Genomic DNA, 27,371 nt, shown 5'->3' with positions numbered 1-27,371 from the left:
AAAATTAAACAAGTACATTTACTAAGGAGAAGGTCCTAACAGAACTCTCAAAGCTGAAAGTAGATAAATCAATGGGGCCAGATGGGATATATCCAAGGATACTAAAAGAGCTTAAATGGGTGCTGGTAGCACCATTAACATAATTATTTAACCAGTCACTAGCTAGAGGAGTAATTCAAAAGGACTGGAAAAGAGAGAACGTAGTCCCACTGAACAAAAGTGGAAGCAAGGAAGAGTCAATCAACTACTGACCAGTGAGCCTTACATCTGTAGTAGGGATATTGATGAAAACACTCTTAAAAGAAAGAGTTGTAGATTATCTGAAATCCAGCAATTTACAGGATCCCAAACAGCATGGATTCACTGGGGGAGATCATGTCAAACAAACCTTATTGACTTTTTGACTGTGTGACTAAAGTAATAGATAAACAAGGGATTAAGGTGATAGATATCAGTAACAAAATTCATAGATGTAGCCATAATGTCCACCCAGTTACTGCAGTGTTGTGAAACAAGACCAGAGATCCCATATATGATGGTATTTGTGGAGAGTGTATAAAAAAAAAGGGAGGTTATGAATTCACCGAAGAGATATTCCAAATGACATATTTATACGAACACTGTGAACAGGACAACGGTGGGGATTTCCACTGCCTAGCTGTAGGCAATTTGGAGGCATTACACACATGCAATATGAATTTGTCTTTCGCTTTGTCCACTGAATGCAAGGACCCATGGAGCCGAAGCACTAAAAGGTCACTAGGTGCCTTTGTAATAGTGTCCTGTTCACGAAGCATCAAGGCAGAAGTCCAGAACTGTTGAAACATGAAATACTTCAAAATGTGCTGACCAAGTCACAGTTGCTCCAGTAGAGGTTGGACGAGAGAAGATAAAGCTGATGAATCTTCTCTGGGACCCATGCTTCCTAAGAGAGCTCCCTCGCAAGAGATTAAGAAAATAGGATTGAATTGTAAAACCATATAATTTGCACCTTTAAAATCCACTGAGTAGATGCATTGACATTCAAAAGGGGATAGAGTACACCACTGAGGATTCTTTACTGAGACTTCTAATATGCAAGCTGAATTGAAACTGAAGGGAAGCAGGTAAACAAAGTAGGAGCAATTACCTACCAGTAGTGGATTTTACCTAGGCGCTGCAGGGCTGAAGCCACCCATAGGAAAAATATGCCACCGCCAGTGAGCACACAGTGATTGCAATGGCTTCCCATTGAATACACTATTTGCTAATCGCAAGCTTGACATGCGGTCTGGACTGCAATGAGCAGATAGTGCTCCCACTGGGTAGTCACTCCTCTGCCTTTATGCAAGTTTTAATATGCTCTTAGGGGCAGGGATGTCTTAACAACAGTGTAGGCCCCTGGTCAAACAATACACTGGGGGCCCCTACCCATCCTCCAGTGTTGGGGGTGAGGGGTGCTATCGACGGTGGCTGTGATGTCCTGTGGGCAGTAGGGTGTGTTCTTCTTCTGCTCAGGATGCAGGGCCTGGAGCAGTAATTTATGCTGATTACTCCCTTACTGTACGAATGAGGGGGGGGGGGGGGGTTTGTGTTAGTGAGATGGGGTGGGAGATAGAACACTAAACTGTAGAAGGAGGTAATTGAGCTGAATGAAGGTATACCCTGGTATATGACTTCCAGGGTAGTAGGGGGTGTTTAATAGATGGGGAAGGGGTGGATAATGGAGTGGGCTTAATATTCATAATTTTTCGTTTCCTGGAGGTGGATTCATTAGCTTTCAATGGGATGGGGGAAAAAACCTTTCAGAAGGTACCGGGATCTTGAGGATCGGGGTTCAGGAGCTGGACCAGTCCACCAACGAAAATATAAAACCACATCCCAGACGTATGAGGCTGAAGCATTGTCCAGCTGCTGGAAGGATAATATTTCTGGTTCTGGGCATGGTAGAGACAAGCTGCTAGTGTCCACTGAAAGGGGATAGTACCAGCTTTCAGAATATACCCTCAGAAAAATTCTCAGTCACACAGAACTAGAGATATCTGTCCAGAAAGAGCGATGGAGCAATTAGCAGGCTTGGATGGGGACCACTGCTTTGAAGTCAGATATCTCCAGTTCCCCAGGGATGATTTTCAAAAATCTGATATCCCTGGAAAGAGGGGGTCCTCAGCTATCAGCCTAAGGCTCTTAGATCTCTGGGGCCTTTAAGCAACTGCCCATTAAGCCCAATGGAAAATACAACCCTGACTAGGGGCTGCAGCCGATGTATTCCCTAGAAGCTGCAGTGGAGAAAGGGGGCGAGGGTTATAGCTATGCACATGCACAAGTTTCGTTGCCAGCCGTAATATGCTTATAGGGGCTGTAGCTGATGGGGTATGGGACTCAGTGTCGACAGTGTCTAGGTCGACACCTATTGGTCGGCAGTGGCTAGGTCGACACGGCCATTAGGTCGGCATGAACAAGGTCGACATGGAAAAAGGTTGATATGAGTTTTTCATGGGGGGGGGTTTGTGTCGTTTTCTTCGTAAAGTGACCGGGAACCCCAATTAGTGCACCATGTTCGCTCACCATGCTTTGGGCAAGGTGCCTCGCTGCACTCGGCACAGGTTACCATTCTCAGTTGTAGTCCACGTGGATCGTAAAGTATGAAAACAGAAAAAAAAATTGTGAAAAACTCATGTCGACCTTTTTCCATGGCGACCTTGTTCATGTCGACCTATTTCTAGTGTTGACCTTGTCACTGTCAACCAATGGGTGTCGACCTAATGGGTGTCAACCCAGAGTCTGGATACCAGCTGATGCAGGCCCTAGAAGTCAGAGGCTTGTGTGCATAGGCAAGACCAGTTTTTTTTCTTCCCTACAATTCACTTACATTGCTGCTTAGATGGGCAGCAGCAGCCCCCTGAAGAAAGTAGGTAGGAGCCGTCACTGTTCCCTACAATCCGTACTGATGATCGACTAAAGGAAAACAAATTACCAAAATAGTCATCACATGTTTTAAAGCTGCATTACTGCCTAGACATTTTATTAACTCCATATACATTTACTAACTGGATTGATGATAATCCACTCTTAAGAAATCATTTTCATTACCAAAATCATCAAACTAAATATTTCTACCAAAAGGTTTTTGAATTTTCTTTTTGGTTTCCTTTTAATACTGTATATAAATACTGTCATGCTGTTACCATTTTTTGAGTTGGATTCATCATCTGAATTTATTACAGGCTCCTCTATTTCTGCAATGTGATAAAGGTCATCAAATTCTCCCCAGCGCATCATCCCACTGGAATAAAAAATGTAGAATTCAAGGTTTTAGATGAAAACTGAAAGCAAAGAACAGAAGGATTTCAACTGTAACATTGACCTATAAGTATTCTCACATATGGTGTAACTATGGCCCTCATTCCGAGTTGATCGGTCGCAAGGCGAATTTAGCAGAGTTACACACGCTAAGCCGCCGCCTACTGGGAGTGAATCTTAGCTTCTTAAAATTGCGACCGATGTATTCGCAATATTGCGATTACTAACTACTTAGCAGTTTCAGAGTAGCTCCAGACTTACTCTGCCTGTGCGATCAGTTCAGTGCTTGTCGTTCCTGGTTGACGTCACAAACACACCCAGCGTTCGCCCAGGCACTCCCACCGTTTCCCCGGTCACTCCTGCGTTTTTTCCGGAAACGGTAGCGTTTTCAGCCACACGCCCCTGAAACGCCGTGTTTCCGCCCAGTAACACCCATTTCCTGTCAATCACATTACGATCGCCGGAGCGAAGAAAAAGCTGTGAGTAAAAATACTTTCTTCATAGTAAAGTTACTTGGCGCAGTCGCAGTGCGAACTTTGCGCATGCGTACTAAGCGGATTTTCACTGCGATGCGATGAAAAAGAACGAGCGAACAACTCGGAATGAGGGCCTATATTCATTGGTTTACTATATTGTTGTGTGCAATACTAAGGTTTTATGTAGAATATAGAAAAACATGTACAATTCTCTCAATAAATAAATAAATGTTTACCAATGCAGGCATTTACTCACAAGCTCGACCACATTGACTGACAGCGTCATACAGCATTTCCAGTGCTTTATTTAGAAAAATTACACAAGTACCAAATTTCCAAAGAAATGACTAGATATATTGTATGTATGCCCAGCAGAGCTTATCCCCACAAAGTGTGAAAAGTAAACTTACAAGTTTATTGTTGGCAGAATTACTGTGCATGCTCGGTTGTCCTATCGCACAAGGAGAGGGGTCCTAAGAATCCCCCTTTTGAAAGATAGTGCAAACTTATAGTCTATAGGCAGGGCTGTAACCAGAGTGTGGCCAGGATGGAACTTACCAGGTGTGCTGATGGAAGAAGGGGGTGTGACAAGAGCCATCATTTACTGGAACCCATATCCCTACGTGTGTTTTCAAATACATCTGGATGAACCTTTATTTTGGAACTTCCATTTTTATTTTTTTATTTTTTTGGGGGGGTGAGGGGGGGGGGGTAAAAACTGATAATAATATGCTCCTCAAACTCTGCACTGTCATCAATGACCCTTTGTATTTCAAAATAACCTTTGGAGATTCTGTTTTGTGTTGGTTTTGAATTTATGTTATTTAATTGAATATATCAGCCAACACAAATGTGCAAAACTATGCATGTAAAGCGTATTGGATAAATATTACCATAACTTTTACAGGCTGCCTGCAAACAGTTTATTTTATTTGTTTAATATATTTGTATGAATAAGCAACCTCTATTTAGAATCAGTAGTAACCTACTTTCAGAGCAAATACAGTACTTTTCTTATTTAAAGTGTTAGGGGTTCCAAGTCCTTACCTTGGCCAATTTTTTTTTCATGTTTGATACATTCACCAATATTGCAGTCCACATAAAAACCTGTGGGGACTGCATCGTGATCTAAACTAGAGGGATCTCCAATATCTGCTGCGGCATCCTATAATACATGCAAGGCATTTCCACAAAATTTCTTTTAAAATAAACCACATAAACCTGTTCATTTACTAGGTTGTCAAATTGAGATTTTTGCATTGTTTTCTGTGATGGAGGAAGCGTTAGTTTGGAAATTTTAATTTTTTTTTTTTTTTTTAAGTTTTAAGGTTAAACAATGATGCACAGGGTACACACGGAGAGATCCGTGCTTAAAATCTAAGCAATCTTGCTAGATTGCTTAGATTTTATGCACGGATCTGCCGTGTGTATGCCCTCCAGCGATAGCGATGCGCGGCCCCGCGCATCGCTATCGCCGATGCTAGATTGAGCTGCATGCAGGCTCAATCTAGCGGGTCGCTCACTTCACCGTTGTGTGAAGTGAGCGGCCCCCCCGTCGGCTTTCCCCCTCGCTCAGCACATCGCGCTGTGCTGAGCGGGGTGAGAGATGTGTGCTGAGCGGTCTGTGTTAAGATCGCTCAGCACACATCTCTCCCGTGAGTACTGGGGGGTACTCACGGGAGAGATGTGTGCTGAGCGATCTTAACACAGACCGCTCAGCACACATCTCTCACCCCGCTCAGCACAGCGCGATGTGCTGAGCGAGGGGGAAAGCCGACGGGGGGGCCGCTCACTTCACACAACGGTGAAGTGAACGACCCGCTAGATTGAGCCTGCATGCAGCTCAATCTAGCATCGGCGATAGCGATGCGCGGGGCCGCGCATCGCTATCGCTGGAGGGCATACACACGGCAGATCCGTGCTTAAAATCTAAGCAATCTAGCAAGATTGCTTAGATTTTAAGCACGGATCTCTCCGTGTGTACCCCCCTTTTCTCTGCATCTGCGATCAGTACAGTGTTTTTTTAATGCGGTTTCCACATGAATTATACTGTACCTTGGTTTTTTCCTCAAAAACTTGTATTTTCTTAAAATACTATTAGACTTTCTATTGTCAAATTTTTTTTTTAACCCTATTGGCTAAAACAATGTTTTTTTTAGGGTGGTATTCATGTGACTGGCGGTCGTGTGACCGACGGTCACATGACCTCCTCCACCATCCCGACCACTCACTCCCCGCCGGGATCCCGGCGTCGGTATGCTGCCGGGATCCCGGCGTCGGTAAGCTGACCGCCGGTCTCCTGACCGCCGGTCAGCCGTACTACACCCTTTTTTTTGACGTGTCAAGGGAACCAAAATCATAAGTATATTTTTTTCTTAAAACACCACAGAGAGATTCTTTGTGGTTCCCGTTTTGTCAATAATGTACCTTTCAAAAATAGTAAAAAGCAGGATTCTATGTGTACGTTTTGACAAAATCTGCACTTGAAATGAAAATGCATTTTCTTTCAAGTTTTTGCCATCTCCATTTAAATGTTTCCTACGCATAGGGAGAGTAAGGTAAGCCCAACAATGCCTACATTGAATATACAGTACTATAATACCTTCTGCATTAAATGAGGGACAACTTATTTTATTTGACAAACATGGGGGAGATATTGACTTTAGATCCCCCCCATCTGTGGAAAACGTTATTCTGGATACCACTAAATAATAATTACTAAGGGGACATATATTTTGAAAGAGGAGATGCCCCTCTTTCAAGACAGGGTACCCCCATGAGTTTGAGTGCCAATATGGGGGAGATGTGCCCTTCCCACAACTATGGAAAATAGGATTTTCCTCTATGCCCCTCCTACCAGAATCAGGGGCAGATGTATTAACCTGGAGAAGGCATAAGGAAGTGACAAACCAGTGATATGTGCAAGGTGATAAAAGCATCAGCCAATCAGATCCTAACTGTTAATTTACATATTGGAGCTGATTGGATGGTGCCTTTATCCCCTTGCACATATCACTGGTTTATCACTTCCTTATGCCTTCTCCAGGTTAATACATCTGCCCCTCAGTTTAGAAAATGTGCCCGGTGGAGATGGTCACAGCTAGGGGAGCCCCTAGAGCTTTTCTATTTTTTTTTATTTTTTTAAGAAGTTAGCATACCCTCCAACATGACCCGCCCCACTAGGTACAAAATGCTCTGTTTTGGAGTTCCCTCTTAATATATTATTGCCATCACCTGTGAAGAAACAGCTTTCTTATCATTTAACTAGTTCAACACAGGTGATAGAAATCATAAATAAAGAGGGAACTCCAGAAACAGAGCATTTTGTACCCAGTGGGGCGGGTCATGTTGGAGGGTCTGAGTTAGGCACAGGGAGGCTGCTGGCAACAGCCTCCCTGATTCATGGGACTTGGGGGGGGGGGGAGTAGTGTCCAGCCTCTGAGGTTAATGGCCACTATCTCCGTTGACAGGACACTGAGCTCCTGAGGGTGATGATCGTTAGACCCCGAGGCGACTGCTCACTCCTGCAGCATGCCTCCACCCCCTAACAGAGCCAGAAGGTTGAGGTGGAGAGTAGAGCACCGGCGACCCGACAAGCTGGGAACCGATGAGAATGGCGGCATCAGGGTGGGAGCGCAGCGCTGAAGCTGCGCTCCGGAAGGCTCAGCGGTACAGATGTATGGCGCTGTGAGGGGTGCCCTGGGCCAGCGCAATACCTTTACAGTGGTCAGATCGCTTTCAGGGACTCTGTCAACTGCCAGCACACAATCCTCAGGCCAGTATAAAAAATTAAAAAGTGCGGGAAGACGCTCCATCTTAGGGGGCGGAGCTTCTCCTCAGAGCGGATCCAGCAGCTCACCAGCGCCATTTTCTCCCTGCAGATCATCATCACAGAGACCATGCAAGGGGCTCTGATCCTCCTCATAACTCCAGCTATCCAGTGCGGTACCAGGGGGTTGTAGAAGGGAAAGGGGGGGGGGAGTGTCTTATTCACAACTGTGTAGCCCATTAAGGTTGCACAGTCAGCACCAGGCACTTATTATATCTGTCTACTGGGGCGCTGTGTGGGTGCTGGCTCCATTAACTCTGTTTCTCTGAAAGTACTTGGGGGAAACTGTGTCTTGACATTTTCCTGTGATGTGCCCTTCCCACATCTATGGAAAACAATTTTTTCTGTAGTGATCACCGGACAATAGCTTCTAGGGGGTCACATCATTTGATATTTCATATGTGAGTAACCCCACATTTACGGGTGTAATTATGGACATGATAGGGTAGGAAGTGTCCTCCCACCCATATACAGAAAAATGTGTACTTTCCTTTACACAGAATAATATTGTCTGGTGATCACAGACAATATTACTAGTGGGCTACATAATTTGAAAGTGCCCACTTTTAAATATGGGTGCCCACTTCCTCATCATAATGAGGAATATAGGGCATGTAGTGCTCCCACATAAAAGGATATAAATACTGAGGGAACCCAACATACAGTCTGAGAGGGGATGTCCCACTCTAAAATGGTTGCTCCGTAATTATTTGTAGCCAAGTTGAGGGAGATATTCCCCTATATCGGGATTACATTTTTTTTCTGTATTACAATAGGTTAATGTCTGGTGATCAATGTGCTCACCAGATACAGTAATATTCTCAGCCAAAATAAATTATTGATTTATAGTTATTTCTTATAAATGAATATGTTTTATACTGTATATATTCACATTTTTTGTAGTGAGCACTAATTTGTTGCAAACGTTACATCGTTTGCAAAAATGCTACAACTGAGAACAATGTAATCAAGACCATCTTGCTTCCTCTAGTTTCTCTTCCCGAGAAAGATACTAGGCCAGGGGTTCCCAAACTGTGTGCCTAGGCACTCTGGGGTGCCTTGAGGCTCTTGCAAGGGTGACTGAGGTTGGTGGCTCAGGAACAAATCAAATTATTTATGGTCAAAATGATGGGCAAAACCAGTGCTTGGGGCTGCCAATCATAAATCATATGGATAATCAGAAGCACAATTGTACACCACCACATAACTGAGCCTAAGGAAAACTGGTAGGCACAGTTTACTTAATTTTTTTTTCTTCCACATTTAGCAATAAAACAACTTTTATTCTAGGGGTGCCTTGAAAAAAATGCTGAGATTCTAGGGAGCCGTGATTCAAGAAAGTTTGGGAACCACTGTACTAGACAATAATAAATCAGACACATATCAAACAGCAGAATCATGCTTTCACATGTGTAATTCTCCCCACCCCCCCCAATTGGGATCCGGTCTCTAGGTTGACAGCAACTAGGTCGACAGGGTTTCTAGGTCGACATGTTCTAGGTCGATAGGTCAAAAGGTCGACATGAGTTTTTCACAATTTTTTTCTTTTTTTGAACCTTTTCATATTTAACGATCCACGTGGACTACGATTAGAATGGTAATCTGTGCTGAGCAAAGCGGTAGCGGAGCGAGTCACCTTGCCCAAAGCACTAATTGGGGTTCCCTGTCACTCTACGAAGAAAAATACACCAAAAAAACATAAAAATCTCATGTCGACCTTTTGACCCGTCGAACTAGTCCATGTCGACCTAAAGACCCTGTCGACCTAGAGACCCTGTCGACCTAGTTACTGTCGACCAATAGTGGTTGACCTAGACACTTTCGACCTAGTTACTATCTACCTTCCATACCACACACCCCCAAACAGTACCTTTTTGCTATGCTTGATCCAATGACCTCTGGAAGTTGGATAGATTCTGAGGAAATACATTTTTCATCTTGAATTTTAAATCGGATAGGTCGCTGAACTCCCCAGAATATCTCACTAAGTCCAGATAAAACAATCTGTTCACGGTCATCCTTCAACAAGATACAGTATGCACATGTGATTTGTGTAACAGCAATTACTCTACAGGGGCTAATTACATATGATTCTTTATAAAAACTGTAGAACATTTTCATTAAGTCACCAAGCAAACCATAAAATAAAATACAGATCTAACACACACTGAAGCAGCTGTATAAAAGAGGACTGCTACCACTCACATGAGAAACTAATAAAAAATACATTGCGGCTCTTTGGAATCAATAGAGGATGACCAATAAATATTTTAAATGAAAATTTTTTTTAAACACAAGTAAATTAAAATGAAATATCCTATATTCACACTGTAATGCAAAAAAAGTTACCCTCTTAGCAGATGCCGGCTATAAGAGATTCATAACAATGTAACATAATAAAGACACAGCACAGATAATTGCTGTTTAAATGGTCATCAATCTGATAACAGAATTAGCATAAGAATGATAAAGCAGTGATAAGTAAAAGGTGATAACACACCAGCCAATCAGCTCCTAACTGTTCTTCTTCAAACCCATAATGATTGTTTGGTGTCTTATCAACTTCCACTTATCACTACTTTATCACTTCTCCAGGCATAGTACATCTGCCGCTTAGCCTTTTGCCAGTCTTCTACCCCTTTCACATCGCACAAATAATCTGGTATCGACCCGGCATAATGCCGAGTCAACACGGGTCTGTGTGTGGTGTGAAAGCTCCAAGTCCAAATTCCCGGGCCGCCTGAACAGGTAATTCAACCCAGATTATAAGAAGTGTTATTCCCGGGTTGAATACCGGGTCAGTGGCTGCCTAAACGGATTCCCGAGTCGATGCGACCCATGGACCCGTTTACTAGATAGGGAGAGGCGGCACAGAGATGAGCTCATCTCCGAGCTCCCCCCCCGGTGTTATGGCAACCAACCCGGCATATTGCTGGGTCGGACAGCCAGTCAACAGGGGCAGGAGAGTCTCCAATGCCGGATCCCACCCGGGAAGGACACGTTTCCAATTCCAGGGTGGGATCCGGCATTGGAGATGTGAAAGGGGTATTATATGCAATACATGGATATAGCCCATAAGAAACACTTACAAAAACATCTACATATCTATGGTATACAGAATATCTAAAAGCTACACTGAGCTGCATATACTGGTATCCATTCAGAAGGTCGACATTGTTAAAGTCGACACTCATTAGGTTGACCACTATTGGTCGACATCGACATGGACAAATGGTGGACACATGAAAATGGTTGGCACATGAAAGGTTGACACATGAAAAGGTCGACATGAGTTTTTCACATTTGTTTTCTTTTTTGGAACTTTTTCATACTTTACGATACACATGGACTACGACTGGGAATGGTAACCTCTGCCTGAAGCATGGCGAGTGAAGCATGTTTTAAAAAAAAAAGGTAATTTTTTCATGTGGCGACCATTTGTCCATGTTGATCATGTCAATGTCGACAAATAGTGGTCAACCTAATAAATGTCGACCATTCATACCGGAACCGCATATACTATACAGGAGGTGCAATATAACAAAACATAATAGAATGCCACAGCTCCGCAATTTCTTTTACATTTGATGGATTGTATACTGTGTCATACTTTATCATGAGGACATAAAAGTAAATATATGAAGTAGATCTACTTCTTAAAAAATTACTTTTGTAATGATTAAATAAAATTGAAAGGCGTTCCACATTAATGATTGCACTACTGTAGTGATTCTGATGCTTTTTGTAGCTGTGGCACAGAATTTCTGAAGAGCAAACAACTTCATATCAGAAGAATATGTTTAGTATAGGAGGAGCTGTACCTAGCACATACCTCCATCTGTTTATGCATGTAGTAACCTCCAGGTTTCTAGGCAGGGCCGTCTTTTTGTATGGGCTCAAAGGGCAGTTGCCCAAGTGCCCCAGGAGTATAAGGGCCCTAGACTGATAGCTGAGAGTTTCCAGGGTGACCAGATTTTTTAAATTCGTCCCTGGGGAACCGGAGATATCAAAAAGCCAAAAGCAGTGGTCCCCATCCAAGCCTGTTAATTGCTCTCCTCAGCCAGCTATCTCGGGTTCTGTCTGGCTTAGAGGTTTTATGAGAGTATACTCCAAAAGATGAGACTCTCCTCTTTCAGTGGACACTGGCAGCTTATCTCTACTATGCCCAGAACCAGAGATATCAGCCTTCCAGCAGTTTGTCCCTGCTCCAGATCCACATGCCTGGTATGCAGTTTTATATTTTAGTCAGTGGATTGCACTGGCTCATGAACTTTTTTATCCCATTGAAAGCTAAGAAATCCATTTCCAGAAATTGGAGATATCTGCAGTCAAGCATGCTGCCCTCCCACCAGAAAATAATTAATATTATTAAGCCAACTCTCCTATCCACCCCTCCCCTGCATATTAAACACCCCCTACCACACTGGAAGTCATGTACCGGGGCCCCATCATTCAGCCCAATGCCCTCTTCTACAGTTCAGTGTTCTCCCTCCTGCCCCATCTCCCCACCATCTGTGCAGTAAAGGAGTAATTAGCAGAAATTACTGCTCCAGGTCCTGCATGCTGGGTAGAAGATAGAACACCCCACCACCACTACCTCTGCAGGATGGGTAGGGGCCCCAGTGCATTGCTTTGCCCAGGGGCCTACACTGCTGTTAAGATGGCCTTGTTTCTAGGGTGGTGGGAAATTCATATTATTTTTACATAGGTGCTAGTGCAGCTTTAAATATGGGTCTATTACAAAACCTACCGGTTCAAGCCAAAGCAATGTGGTAAAATTAATGTAAGTGTTTTGTTAACTTCAAAATCAGCAGGTTAATTTTCTGCAGTACCTTATATATTGTTCTTGGGTCAATCCAAAAAAATAAATTGTACATCATGTGTATGACTGGTAAATCTAATAGGAGTATCCAACTGATTTAAATATGATTCCTAGCTATGGTTGATTATTTAAATCAGTTGGATACTCCTATTAGATTTACCAGTCATACACATGATGTACAGATTAATTTTTTGGATGTTACTATTTTTCAAGAGGGGGGATTTATTGGGTACCACCTTGTATCGTAAGGACACTGATAGAAACACTCTCTTACATTCAAGGAGCCACCATTCATCTAAATTAAAAGAGAGTTTACCGATCTCTCAATTTTTGAGAATACTAAGAAACAATTCTGTTCCATCCACTGCTGAAGTACAGTTGGAAGAGATGTCCCTTCGCTTTGAACAAAGGGGTTATACTCCTACAGCTATCAAGAGGTGCCTCACCAAAGCAAGGCTGCGATTTTCAAGGGTGGCGAAATATGTATGGATCGATTGGATCCTTCCCGTATGATTTTCACTAGCACATACTATGTGGCAGCTAATCAAGCTCGTAAAATAGTAATTAAACATTGGCCGATACTATCTACGGACCCAACGTTAATGGCTATAGGTTCAGTACTGCCTGTTTTTGCTTACAGACAAGGAAGAAACCTGAAAGATCTCCAGATGAGACCCATGCTTAAACCCCAGATACAATGCGACAGTTGGTTGCCAAGGTGTAGGAATGGCTGTTTTCGCTGTGCAGATTGCACTACCTGTAGATCTATGCTCACAGGGTCCTATATTAAGCATCCACATAGTGGAAAGAAGCTGCCGATTAGACATAAGCTGCACTGCAGGATGGACTTTGTGATGTATGTCTTAATCTGCCATTGTGGGCTGTACTATGTCGGCACGACGAAGAGATGCTTCCGTGATCGCATGGCGAACCATCGCTCTACGATCAGGGATGCTTTGGAAACCTGTCGCTACGCACTTTCAGGAAGCAGGACATTCCGATGCTAGTCTACGCTGTATGCTAGTGGATCACATACCCATCTTTCGACACGATGGTGACCGTCTAACTGCCCTCCGAAAAAGTGAAGCCCGTTGGATCTTTGAATTGGATACACTGGCACCAAGGGGACTTAATGAGGCTAACCCTTATAATATTTTTTTGCGTTAGATTACATTTTTTCGTGTATTTTTTTGAATGCCCTGACACCAGTTTATTATTTTATATTTTTTTGTTACTTTTGTTTTATTCTAATGTTTATTATTTTTAGTTTTTTCATGTATTGTTATGATTTTCTGTGTCATTAAACATCACTATTGGGTGTTTATGGTTGGACTCTTGAGGCCCCTACCTCAATTACCATGATGTTCCATACACCTTTCTTATCTTTGAATCATTGGTATAATTATATAGGATACTACATACATTTCTCTATATAATATGTTTTAGGGTTCAAGTGCATTATTTGGTTATGGATCATTATTTGTTTCTCTGTTGACTGCATCATATCGTTTGATGATGTACAAATGATTAATAGAACTTATGTGTTTAATTACATTTAGTGGCCTGTACTCTTTCCATCTAGTCCCGGGTACTTCCGGTGACGTCAGTGCGTTCCACTGGTGATGGAACGCATAGCGTTCCACTGGTGATGGAACGCATACTAGTTCCGGCCATAGCTAGCGATATTCGATCCGTTTAGTCTCTTGTTATGTTCAGATAGGTCTGATATATGCTGCTATTGATTGCGTTGAAGCTGGGTGTTGAACGCTGTTTTGTAAATAGCGCTTCGTACATTTGTGTGGTGGGCCGCGGCACTTCCGGTGACGTCAATGTATTCCACCACAGGTGCAACGCACGGCACTTTTGGTTGGAGCAGGCACACTGTTTATAGGTTGTTTCCACATCTTTTCATACGATAAGTGTTGGATTATTGATTATATCAAGCTAAATGCTGGTGTATATGTGTATATTGACGGAGATTGGTGTGGTTACTTTTAAGAACAATGGTGTCTTAATGTTTGATCCGTACAAGTGCCCATAATGCACTTAGGTCATGATTGGTAATTGAGTGGGGTATATAGGTCTGCCTCTGGTGATGGTTGTTATTCACTCTTCTGGCTGCATGGTGGATGGTTCATTGTGCTGCTATGTCCTGAAGAAAATCCTGAGGGATTGAAACGTCGACCATGTCTTTTTTTGCACTTTAAAGAACTTTATTAAAACAGCCTGCTTTTGTTGGTGAGTGCCTGAATGGAATTTTTATTCTAGAAAATCAATTCTATTATATATATATATATATATATATATATATATATATAATATTATACACACACACATACATACTGTACACACACACACACACACACACACACACACACACACACACACACACACACACACACACACACACACTATATAGAATTATTATTATTTTTTTATATAGGATTGAATTGACCTCCCTATCTCACGATAATGCCTCCATAGGCTTACATCAGCTAATGCTATCTGTAGATGGGATTAGCTAATGGGGTCAAGTTCCAAAAGGCAAAGCTTTTCAGGACTTGTCAAAATTGGGTTACACTGCAGTCCCGATGGATACTCATGGGGACTGCTCTATGCAGCATAATTAGCAAACAAAGGAGATTTCTCTCATATCACCTGCATTACAATTGCCTTGGTCCTTAAACCATGCATGCTTTACAATTGACAAATAGACCCTTAAGCAACTGTGTATACAAAATAGGACTACTTACTTGGTGGTACGTTATCTGTAGGTTCTTTTGGTCCTTATAATAACAATTATAGGATTTCAGAAGTGAATGTAGCTGGCCTCTAAAGCAAAAAAAAAACTACACTGTTTAGATGTATTATACAGTATATTTATATTTTATATGTATAGTTAGATTATACCTCATGTAATACACATAGAAAATGCAAAACAATCAAAACAGTCCAGTAAGATATTTATTTAAAAAAAATATTTTTTTTTACAAGTGTAATCCTTACAAATGTGAACACAATAAACTTTCTAGACACAATTTGTACCATTTTATTACTATAATATAATGAGGCTTAGGACGGAAGGCCTGGGCCCACTTGTTCTGTTTCAACTCAGTTGTGTCATTATGACTTTGGGGGTCATTCCGAGTTGATCACGAACGCTTGTGCAAAACAAGACCAGCCCTGTAGTTACTTTTCGTGTGCGTTGATTCTAACGACGGAGGGACGGCTTTTGACATCACACACCCGCCCAGCGAACGCCCAGCCACGCCTGCGTTTTTCTGTCACGCCTGCGTTTTTCTAAGCACTCCCTGAAAACGGTTAGTTGACACCCAGAAACACCCACTTCATGTCAATCTTCCTGCGTTCGGCCGTGCGACTGGAATGTTCGTTAGACTCTGTGCAAACCCACGATGCTCATTGTACCTGTACGACGCGCCTGCGCATTGCGGTGCATATGCATGCGCAGAAATGCCAATTTTTAGCCTGATCGCTGCGCTGCGAACAATGGCAGCTAGCGATCAACTCGGAATGACCTCCTTTGTCATGTAACAAAGTGCACTTGAGGCCGTATATTCCAAGGAAACTGATGATGGTGTTTGAGCTCTTTATTACAAGATATATAAAATATTATGATTTCTGTTTAGCTTAATGCTCTGTTAGGGCCTGATTCAGACCGATCTCTTAGCATGGATACAAACAGTGAGTTTTTGCATACAGCACAGGCACAGAAGTAAATGTACTCATTTTGACATATGTGTGTCCTATGATGGACGGAACTTGGCCAGATCCGCCTTTTCATGAGATAGGGAATTTCAGGCAATGAACCGGGTAGTGACAATACTATAACATACAACCACACTGATTTCCTCTTGCACACACACACAAAGTTAGTACTAGTTGAACAAATTCTCACATTAGCTTGAGGTAGTAAATCAGACTTCCAAGGCTGCCCGTGCGACTCAGACTCAGCCCCTGAGCGAGGAGCTTGCTATATGCTCTGAAGAAACATTTATTCAAAATTAATGTGATTTAGTTTTAACCATTGCCTTGAAAACCACTGACAGGCCAATGTTAATCCACCACCGCTCATTACTTAGCGGCTCTCCTATGCGGTAGATCTTTTAACACGCAGAACACATAGGAACATGGCTTGGGTGGAGGAATTACCCTGACAGTGTGTAATCAATGCGAGGATATTCCATAAAAGTGGAGTTAGTAGAAAGTGCAGCCATCAGGGGTGCACAAGGGACACAGAGAACTCCATCTACTGTATAACCTGCCTGCTCCCTGCTGATCACTGCACTGGCGCAGGCAGTGGTTATAGATCAGCGTTTCCCAACCAGTGGTACACGGTGGACTGGTTGGGAGTACTTTAAAACAATGTCGATAATGGCAGAAGAAGCCTCTCTTCAGTGACCCCATGCACTTTGAGGACGTCAGGTCACGGAGCCGTGGCTGGAGGAAGGAGCCCCCGAAGCATGCGCTGTCACGCTTGGAGGATAACGGTGGGTCACGGAGCCGCGGCTGGAGGAAGGAGCACCCGGCGTCCCCACTAAAACATGCCTATTCCTGGATAGAACACAAATTGATGGGTGCCTTGTCCAGAAATCTATGTAAGTGCGCACAGATATTATAGGTCAGTGTTTTACCCACTGCAGCTAGATCAGAGGTTCTCAAATGTGGTCCTCAAGGCACCCCAATGGTCCAGGTTTTTAGTTTATCCATACTTGGCCACAGGAGACTTAATTAACACCACAGTCAATTTTAATTTAATCATCTGTGCTGAGCCATGAATATACCTAAAACCTGGACCGTTTGGGTGCCCTGAGGACCGCGTTTGAGAACCTCTGGACTAGATTATTTATTTTTGCTTTTGAGATTTGCAGTACCATATATATATATGCAACAACATTGGGGTTTTGCAGATCCAGAAAGGATCCTTATGATAACAATAATTACTTCCAATGGTGGCTAGATAAATGTTATTTGCTGTCCTGTGTGGGATTTGATACAATATAGTGCAGGTGTGTAGGAAGTTTCTGTTTGAGGACATCTTAGATGTTATCTGAATTACATGATCTCTTTGATTACAGATACATATGATAAATGATGGCTTGGCAGGCTATAGTTATTGGTTATTAATGTATATTTACTGGGGAGTCTTTTTCCATATTCCTGTGGTTACTTTTGATATTAACAACTTTTTCATAGAAAGGTGGGGATTTATGAGACGAGGGGGTACTCATAAATGAAAAGCCTAATCAAGAGGTACGGGAGAGAAAAAAGGTTGGGAGCCGCTTTTATAGGTGGCTCTATCAGTGGTTTTCCGGACAGCTGATGTCGCTTGCCAGCAGCAGCCTGGTAAATGAAAGATTCCTTTTAATTTTTTGTATTGAGACAGGTGCGCATGATGTCATGACAGAGAGGAGCCAGCCGCAGTGAGAAAAGGAGCAGCAGCAGTCAGGAGACACAAGTAGGTAAGTGTCTGTGGGATGCAGGGGACGTATATTGTAGTGACAAAGGGTGCTGGCTAGAGAGAAAATAATGCCAGAGGGGTTGGCTGGAGAGGCAGCAGGGAGGGAGGGGAGGGGGGGGGGACTGGTTGGAGAGACAGCAGGGGGAAGGGCTGGCTGGAGAGACAGCTGGGGTGCTGGCTGCTGGAGAGACAGTGGGGGGTGGGGGCAGCTGGCGGAAGAGACAGCGGAGGAGGGGCTGGCTGGAGACACAGCAAGGTAGGCTGGCAGGAAAAACAGCAGGGGGGGACTGGCTGAAGAGACAGCAGGGTAGATTGGCTGAAGAGACCACAAGGGGGGCTGGCTGGAGAGGCAGAAGGAGGTCTGCATGGAGAGACAGAAGGTGGACTGGCAAGGGCATAACTACCATAGGTACAGGGAATGCAGCTGCTGCATGTGCCTCTGTGAGTGACTCATAAACAGGCCTATGTTGTGGTAGAAAAAGAGGCATGCAAATAATACAAATGATTGGATGGGTTGGGGCATGGGCACAGAGTAACATAAAAGGGGAAGCAGAGACAGATGGAGAGAGATATTTGGAGGTAGAGAGACAGACACACAAAAGATGGAGCAGGGACAGACAAACACAAAGATGGAGATTAGAGTTTTGCTGAATTATCAAAATTGTAAATAGGATAAGTGGATGCGTTACCCACAGAAACCAATCTGATTCTAGTTATTTATCTAGTCATTTCTATAAAATCATACAGTAGCTATAGTAGTGTTCACTCAAGGATTTTTTTCAGGTAGGGGCATTTCATACATGCGCAATAGGAAAATCATGTCAGCTATTTTCCCGGAGACCTGCACATGTCCAGTAGACTCTGGCACCGCACCAGAGTCTATTAGTGCTCACTAGAGCACTTCTGGCTGTAGAGGAGGGTGGCCCGGATGGAGATTGCACACGGGCCCCCTCCCCTCTTAATGTGCCCTTGGGTAGGATGCTAATTATGAGGTGGCCACTTTTTAATTTTAATGAACAAATGGACATGAATTGTCACTACAGCTGCCTGACGCACTACAGTAAACCGCCATATACTTTTTTTTTTAAAGCCCCTCAGAGTTTCCCACCTGCCCCTTCAATGCCCATTAGATCACCTAACATGGCCCTTCAGTGCACCTCAGACCTCCTTCCCCACATGCAATCAGATCACCCCACATACCCCTTCAATGCCCCTCAGATACCCAGCAAAGAGGGTGAAAAAAAACGGCTACTAAGTTAATAAATATAAGTAAAATAGTCAAACATAGACAAGGCAACACAAACTCCCGTCAGGTTAACCATTAACCATAAGCATACTGTGTTGCTTCACTTTTCATATTCCAGATTTCAAAAGTGTCTAATGCCAAAAAGTTTTGGCTTTGGGACTGACCCCACCCACCCTTGGATGTTTCTCTACTATAACTGTAGTGAATTAAGAGGTGAATCTAAAAGCAAAAAAGACAAATAAAGAGACGCTGGTCAATGTGGTCACAATCTGTTGTGAGCTACAAAGGAACATTGGAAACTGGTCCCATAATGATTTTTTTCTAAACAGGACCTACATAATTACATATTGGGCCATTCTCCAAATGCACAAAAGGAACTAATTTGTCTATACTACACAAACATCCCATTAGGTTATAACCCTTTAATCGTCTGTCATTCTCCTTTTATGACCAAGTATTCTGGAAGGGGGGTTTCCAGCTGCCCAGAAAACCCATTCCCCTCTGCCAATAAAGACTCTACATTTCAAAAGCACCATACCACACATTTTGATAGCAAAACAGTCAAAATGGCTGAGGTGGAGATGCTGCTACTTATGCACTACTGCAGCGGCTCCTCAGATTGGCTGCTCCTTTGCACATTGCAATACTCAAGAAAAAACTATGGGGGTAATTCCAAGTTGATCGCAGCAGGATTTTTGATAGCAATTGGGCAAAACCATGTGCACTGCAGGGGAGGCAGATATAACATTTGCAGAGAGAGTTATATTTGGGTGGGTTATTTTGTTTCTGTGCAGGGTAAATACTGGCTGCTTTATTTTTACACTGCAAATTAGATTGCAGATTGAACACACCCCACCCAAATCTAACTCTCTCTGCACATGTTATATCTGCCCCCCCTGCAGTGCACATGGTTTTGCCCAATTGCTATCAAAAATCCTGCTGCGATCAACTTGGAATTACCCCCTATATCTCCTCCACCTGCGCAAAACACTATGCAGCCTCTATTATCATTAAACAAGACAAATCAAACTTGTAAAATACAAGAATAATAATGCAGTGATAATAAACTGTATTATTGGTGCTGGTTTTGTTTCTTACAGGATACAATTAGTAGATAGATGGACTGATTTCACCATCGAATATATATATGGAAAAGAAATCAACAAAAATATCCAATCTAGTGTAGTAAATAGAGATAACTGTTACAAAAGTACCAGATTGCAGGACTCAGTGGTTGGCATCACCTGCAGTGCGGATCCGGATTATACACAAGGCAGTAAAGACCCGCCTCTAACACACTGATTTATATGCTCACAGCGAAATGGTCAGCACATACCTTAACCCTAGCCTAGTATCTTAATCTGCCTGGCGTACGGCTTTCTGGTGGGTGGGAGTGGTGGGTAGGTCACCTGACCAGTGGCGTAAGTTCGTCCCAGTCGCCCGGAGGCATGATAAATGTTTATGCCCCCGCTACACATACACACACATACCATATGTAACTATCCGGCACTCAGGGTGAACAGTAGTAGCGTGCTCAGGTACCTTTCCCAATAGTAATATACATACACATACAAAGTGGACACACTCCAAGTCCAAATAAAACAGATACCAGCATACCTTTATAGTACACCTACAGTGTTCCCTCACCCGCCAGCAGGTCTCGATGGAGATGCTTTGATGCAGTGGTGCCGATATATATAAAAAAAAAACCACACAAACACCTCATTCACTTAAAAACACACACACGCCTCTTTCACTTAAACATACACACACGCCTCTTTCACTTAAACACACACATGCCTCTTTCACTTAAAAACACACATGCCTCTCACTTACACATGCCTCTTTCACTCACACATAAACGCCTCCTTCACTTAAAAACACACACACACACACAAACACACCGCTTTCGCTTAAACACACACATGCCTCTCACTTATACACACATGCCTCTCACACACACACGCCTCTCACACACACACGCCTCTCACACACACATTCAGCGGCAGTGGCGGAACTAGAAAATAGTGGGCCCAGGTGCAACAATGGCCCTCATTCCGAGTTGTTCGCTCGGTATTTTTCATCGCATCGCAGTGAAAATCCGCTTAGTACGCATGCGCAATGTTCGCACTGCGACTGCGCCAAGTAACTTTACTATGAAGAAAGTATTTTTACTCACGGCTTTTTCTTCGCTCCGGCGATCGTAATGTGATTGACAGGAAATGGGTGTTACTGGGCGGAAACACGGCGTTTCAGGGGCGTGTGGCTGAAAACGCTACCGTTTCCGGAAAAAACGCAGGAGTGGCCGGAGAAACGGTGGGAGTGCCTGGGCGAACGCTGGGTGTGTTTGTGACGTCAACCAGGAACGACAAGCACTGAAATGATCGCACAGGCAGAGTAAGTCTGGAGCTACTCTGAAACTGCTAAGTAGTTAGTAATCGCATTATTGCGAATACATCGGTCGCAATTTTAAGAAGCTAAGATTCACTCCCAGTAGGCGGCGGCTTAGCGTGTGTAACTCTGCTAAATTCGCCTTGTGACCGATCAACTCGGAATGAGGGCCAATATGCATTGGGCCCCTCTCCCATATTATAAATAGGTGAAGCGCATCATCCAGAAAATGGTGTTTTGTCTCACTGAGAAGGGTGTCGCCATACAATAGTACTCTAAAGTCACGTTGCGCCACACAGTAGAGATCCTTATACATGGTACATCACACAGTAGTGATCCTTATACACGGTACATCACACAGTAGAAGCCTTATACATGTTATGTCACACAGTAGAGGGCCTTATACATGGTACATCACACAGTAGTGATCCTTATACACGGTACATCACACAGTAGAAGCCTTATACATGTTATGTCACACAGTAGAAGCCTTATACATGGTACACCACACAGAAGAGGGCATTATAAATGTTACGTCACACAGTAGAGAGCCTATAACACGTTAGAGAGTCTTACACACGTTATATCACACAGTAGAGAGCATTATAGACATTACGTCACACAGTAGAGAGTCTTATACACGGTACGCCACACAGTAGAGAGTCTTATACGCGGTACGCCACACAGTAGAGAGTCTTATACACGTTATGCCACACAGTAGAGATGCGTATACACGTTACGTCACACAGTAGAGAGCCTTATACATGTTACGCCACACAGTAGAGAGCCTTATACACGTTACATCACACAGTAGAGAGCCTTATACACGTTACGCCACACAGTAGAGTTCCTTATACACGTTACGCCACACAGTAGAGATCCTTATACACGTTACACCACACAGTAGAGTTCCTTATACACGTTACGCCACACAGTAGAGATCCTTATACACGTTACACCACACAGTAGAGATCCTTATACACGTTACACCACACAGTAGAGTTCCTTATACACGTTACGCCACACAGTAGAGATCCTTATACACGTTACACCACACAGTAGAGTTCCTTATACACGTTACGCCACACAGTAGAGATCCTTATACACGTTACTCCACACAGTAGAGTTCCTTATACACGTTACATCACACAGTAGAGATCCTTATACACGTTACGCCACACAGTAGAGAGCCTTATACACGTTACGCCACACAGTAGAGATCCTTATACACGTTACGCCACACAGTAGAGATCCTTATACACGTTACGTCACACAGTAAAGATCCTTATACACGTTACGCCACACAGTAGAGTTCCTTATACACGTTACGCCACACAGTAGAGATCCTTATACACATTACGCCACACAGTAGAGTTCCTTATACACGTTACGCCACACAGTAGAGATCCTTATACACGTTACGCCACACAGTAGAGATCCTTATACACGTTACGTCACACAGTAGAGATCCTTATACACGTTACGCCACACAGTAGAGATCCTTATACACGTTACACCACACAGTAGAGATCCTTATACACGTTACGCCACACAGCAGAGAGCCTTATACACGTTACGTCACACAGTAGAGATCCTTATACACGTTACGCCACACAGCAGAGAGCCTTATACACGTTACGCCACACAGTAGAGATCCTTATACACGTTACACCACACAGTAGAGATCCGTATACACGTTACGTCACACAGTAGAGATACTTATACACGTTACACCACACAGTAGAGATCCGTATACACGTTACGTCACACAGCAGAGAGCCTTATACACGTTACACCACACAGTAGAGATCCGTATACACGTTACGTCACACAGTAGAGAACCTTATACACGTTATGCCAGTGTCTACCTGATGTGCACACCAACATTAACTACGAGGAATGTGACCTTGATAGAAACAGATGTAGCCAGCCTCATTTTTGCCGTGATGCGTTGGTATGGGTGTACGCATTGTGAAAAGCTTCAGTGAACACTGTGCTGCGCTAAGTCGCAGCCGACGTTCTCTCTATAGCGCACGCACACTTCATAGACATGGGAACACTAGTCGTGAGTGTGGCTACATCTGTAGATATGGATATGGATATACAGTATACTGTATATACACACATAGTAAACACACACACAGCAAAATACATATACACACACATCCATAGCAAAAACGTACAAACACACACACACACACTACTAAACACACATAGCAAAACACATATATACATACACAAACACACACCCATAGCAAAAAAATACAGTATACACACACATACACCAATAGCAAAATACATACACACCCCATAGCAAAACCACACACATACATCACTAGCAAAACACATACACCCATAGCAAAACACACACACAGCTAAATACATAAACACACAGCCAGCATTTGCATGTGTGTACAACATACTTTGCACCTCCTGGCTCCTGTAAGGCTCCTCACTGCGGCTGAGCCGACGTTTCCCAGTGCTCACTCTCCACACACACTGCTGCCGTAACTGTCCCTCCTCCCTCCCCCTTCTCCCAGCATGCAGCGGTGGCAGAGACCAGGAGCCTGGAGGAAGCTGCAGCAGCGCGGTGCCGAGATGAAGGGTGATGAGCTCACCCTTCTCACTTGCTGGCGCTGTGCGTTCACATCCGTGGCGGCTTCCTCCTGTGTTAAGGCCTGCAGCGGCGGCAGCGTGTAATGAGTCAGTGTGATTCATTACACTGCTGCCGGCTGTGGGCCCCTTCTTAGCGCTGGGCCTCGGTGCATTGCATCGCTTGCACAGGCGCAAGTTCCGCCGCTGACAGCGGCGATCATCAGGCAGCGGGAGACAGTGGAGGAGATGTGCCCCCTGCAGGTCAGGAGCCCGGCGGCAGCCGACTCCACTGTCTCCCACAGTTCCGCCACTGCACCTGACCCAGAAGCACATAGAGAGATCAATGTCTCCAGACAAGAGGCATGGGGGGTAATTCCAAGTTGATCGCAGCAGGATTTTTGATAGCAATTGGGCAAAACCATGTGCACTGCAGGGGAGGCATATATAACATGTGCAGAAAGAGTTAGATTTGGGTGGGTTATTTTATTTCTGTGCAGGGTAAATACTGGCTGCTTTATTTTTACACTGCAAATTAGATTGCAGACTGAACACACCCCACCCAAATCTAACTCTCTCTGCACATGTTATATCTGCCTCCCCTGCAGTGCACATGGTTTTGCCCAATTGCTAACAAAAATCCTGCTGCGATCAACTTGGAATTACCCCCATGGAGTGAACAGAACGGCGCCCACACCTTTCTCCCAGTATGTGAGCACTGATCTTTCTATGTGCTTCAGGCTCAGCAGGTGATCCTCCCCACGGTGAGGTAAGATCTGTTACAATGAGGAGGGGACATTTGGTGTAGAGGTGGGAAAATCTTTGTGGGAGTGGTGTGAGAGCTGTGTGGGAGTGACTTGAGTGGGATGAGCTGGTTGTGTGTATTGGGGGGGGGTGGGGGAGTCTGTGAGGAAGGGAGTATCTAAATGATGGGGCAGGGAGGTCAATCCCAAGCCATTTTTCCAATCCTGGGATTCGGGATTGAAAAACGCTCAATCCCAGGATTGCAGTATGGATCAGTGTAGGAAGCAGGGTGAGTGGAGGACTTTGAAGAATGGTATAGGGAGCAGCAAGGGAAGGTGGGTGTAGAGAGCAGGGAGGTAGGGTGGGTGTAGGGAGCAGTGAAGGAGGGCGAGAGTAGACAGCAATGAAGGTGGGTGCGTGGGGAGGACAGATGGGATGGATGTAGGGACTTGGCAGTGAGCCAGTCGGAGCTGGTGGTCCAGCAGCCAATCAGGAGCTGCTGTGGCCGATTTTCTGATTGGCTGCCGGTCCTCCAGTTCCAATTGGCTGGTGTACAGTGCTACATTTGAAATGCCGCTGGCGCTGTCATTAAATCCATGGCTGCCCGCCTAAAGTCCATATACCCTGCTGCCACCTGAGCCGCACAGCGTCTAAGCCATGAGCTATAGTGCTCAGTGCTGCCTTGCAAAACTGCGCATGCGCAACCTAATCCCACATATCCCATGATTGGAGGCTAGCCAAAATCCCGGGATCCAACCAATCCCAATAACGGGATTGGCTTCCCTAGATAGGGGAGATCTGTTTGAGGGAGTGATACAGAATGTGTGAGGATTGAGAGCAGTGGTGCTTGTGTTGGGGGGGGGGGGGGCAGCGTAAGAACGTGAGAGCTACAGTGTATGATGGGGATCTGAGTGAGGTGGGAGGGCTGTGTGATGGAGGGGAGTCATGTGAGGGATATATATATATATATATATATATATATATTTATATATACATTAATGTTGGGCCTCAAGGCGGTATATTGCCTTGGGCCCTGTGGGTTCTTAGGACCTAATTCAGAGTTGATCGCAGCAGCAAATTTGTTAGTAGTTGGGCAAAACCATGTGAATTGCAGGGGGGGCAGATATAACATGTGCAGAGAGAGTTAGATTTGGGTGGGGTGTGTTCAAACTGAAATCTAGATTGCAGTGTAAAGAGAAAGCAGCCAGTACCCTGCACAGAAACAAAATAACTCACCCAAATCTAACTCTCTCTGCACATGTTATATCTGCCCCCCCCCCCCCCCCCCTCCCCCTGCACTGCACACGGTTTTGCCCAATTGCTAACAAATTTGCTGCTGCGATCAACTCTGAATTACCCCCTTAATACGGCTCTGGTGAGTTGCACTTTGTGAAAGCAAGTCATGAAAGCGGAAGAGAAAAACTGAGAGTAACTAGTAAAGAGGGGCAGGGCAGAAGACACACAAGGGGGATTGTAGAGCATGGCAGTGAGATAGGAGGCAAGTGGACAGATAATACATGGGGGGGGCAATGAGGGAATAATAAATGAAGACAATCAGAAGGCAAGATACAGTAAGCTGTGTCAAACATGTAGAAAGAGGGCATATGAATTAAGAGTGAGACAGATGATGGCAGGTAAGCGGAGAGAAATACTTGGGCAAGTTCCGACATGGGTATCAGTAGTTTTCCTGTCTCTGTCTTCTTTGAATTGAACCTGCTGAGTTGAAACCTTGTAAAGGCTACTAATGTTCCCATAATATGTAGTAAAGGTTTGAAATAATACACGGTTGAGTCACATTATTATGACCACCAGCTAATAGCCAGAGTAACCGTCCTGTGCAGCACGGACAGCAGCTAGACAGGCTGAACTGCCATTTTAGACACACGTCTGGTAGCCCCCAGGTTAAGATGGTAAGCTGCTCCACTGTAACATGTCGGACGACCCTCACACATCTTCGCAGCCGACATTCACCTCTCACATCAATGGCACGTGGTGCTCCGTAGTTTCCACAATGGTTATTCGCAATGGTACCATTTGTCCAGTCACGATACACCATTTACCACAGCATCACGCGAACACTTCACAAACTGCTCTGTTTCAGAGATGCTGCCACCCTTGGCCTGAAAGCCGATAATCATCCCTTTTTGCAACTCAGAAAAATCACCCCTTTTACCCATGACAGCAACTAGTGATATATGTGTGCAGACGGCCTATCACACACCTTATATACCTACCAAGCCAGACATGTGATGTACTTCATGGGTTTGGCGCTGCCGAAATCAAATGTAGGAAGAGGTCATAATCATACTTGCCTACCCTCCCGGAATGGGCGGGAGGCTCCCAAAATTTGGGCGACCCTCCCGGCCCCCCGGAAGAGCAGGCAAGTCTCTCGATTTCAGGGGTCACCCCCTGCCCAGCCGCCCACTTAGTGAGTAAAGTGGGCGGACCGGACATGGTGCGATTCTTGGTGAATCGCGTCATCATAACTACGCCCCCTGCTGTATAATACC

General features: G+C 44.2%; 1 protein-coding gene across 1 annotated transcript in view; it reads right to left on the bottom strand.

Moving 5' to 3' along the window:
- RASSF6 (Ras association domain family member 6) overlaps positions 1-27,371 on the bottom strand; it is a 70,851-nt gene that overhangs the window by 27,458 nt on the left and 16,022 nt on the right. Inside the window, exons 3-5 of the mRNA XM_063941343.1 lie at positions 15,163-15,241; positions 9,458-9,606; positions 3,168-3,265 (exon numbers count right to left, since the gene is read on the bottom strand). Of these exons, the coding sequence (XP_063797413.1) occupies positions 3,168-3,265; positions 9,458-9,606; positions 15,163-15,241 (326 nt within the window). The remainder of the gene's footprint in view (positions 1-3,167; positions 3,266-9,457; positions 9,607-15,162; positions 15,242-27,371) is intronic.

This window comes from Pseudophryne corroboree, chromosome 1 (genome assembly GCF_028390025.1).
Source record: "Pseudophryne corroboree isolate aPseCor3 chromosome 1, aPseCor3.hap2, whole genome shotgun sequence".
In the NCBI taxonomy this organism is placed as follows: Eukaryota; Metazoa; Chordata; class Amphibia; order Anura; family Myobatrachidae; genus Pseudophryne; species Pseudophryne corroboree.
This window is presented reverse-complemented; position numbering and strand designations above follow the sequence as displayed.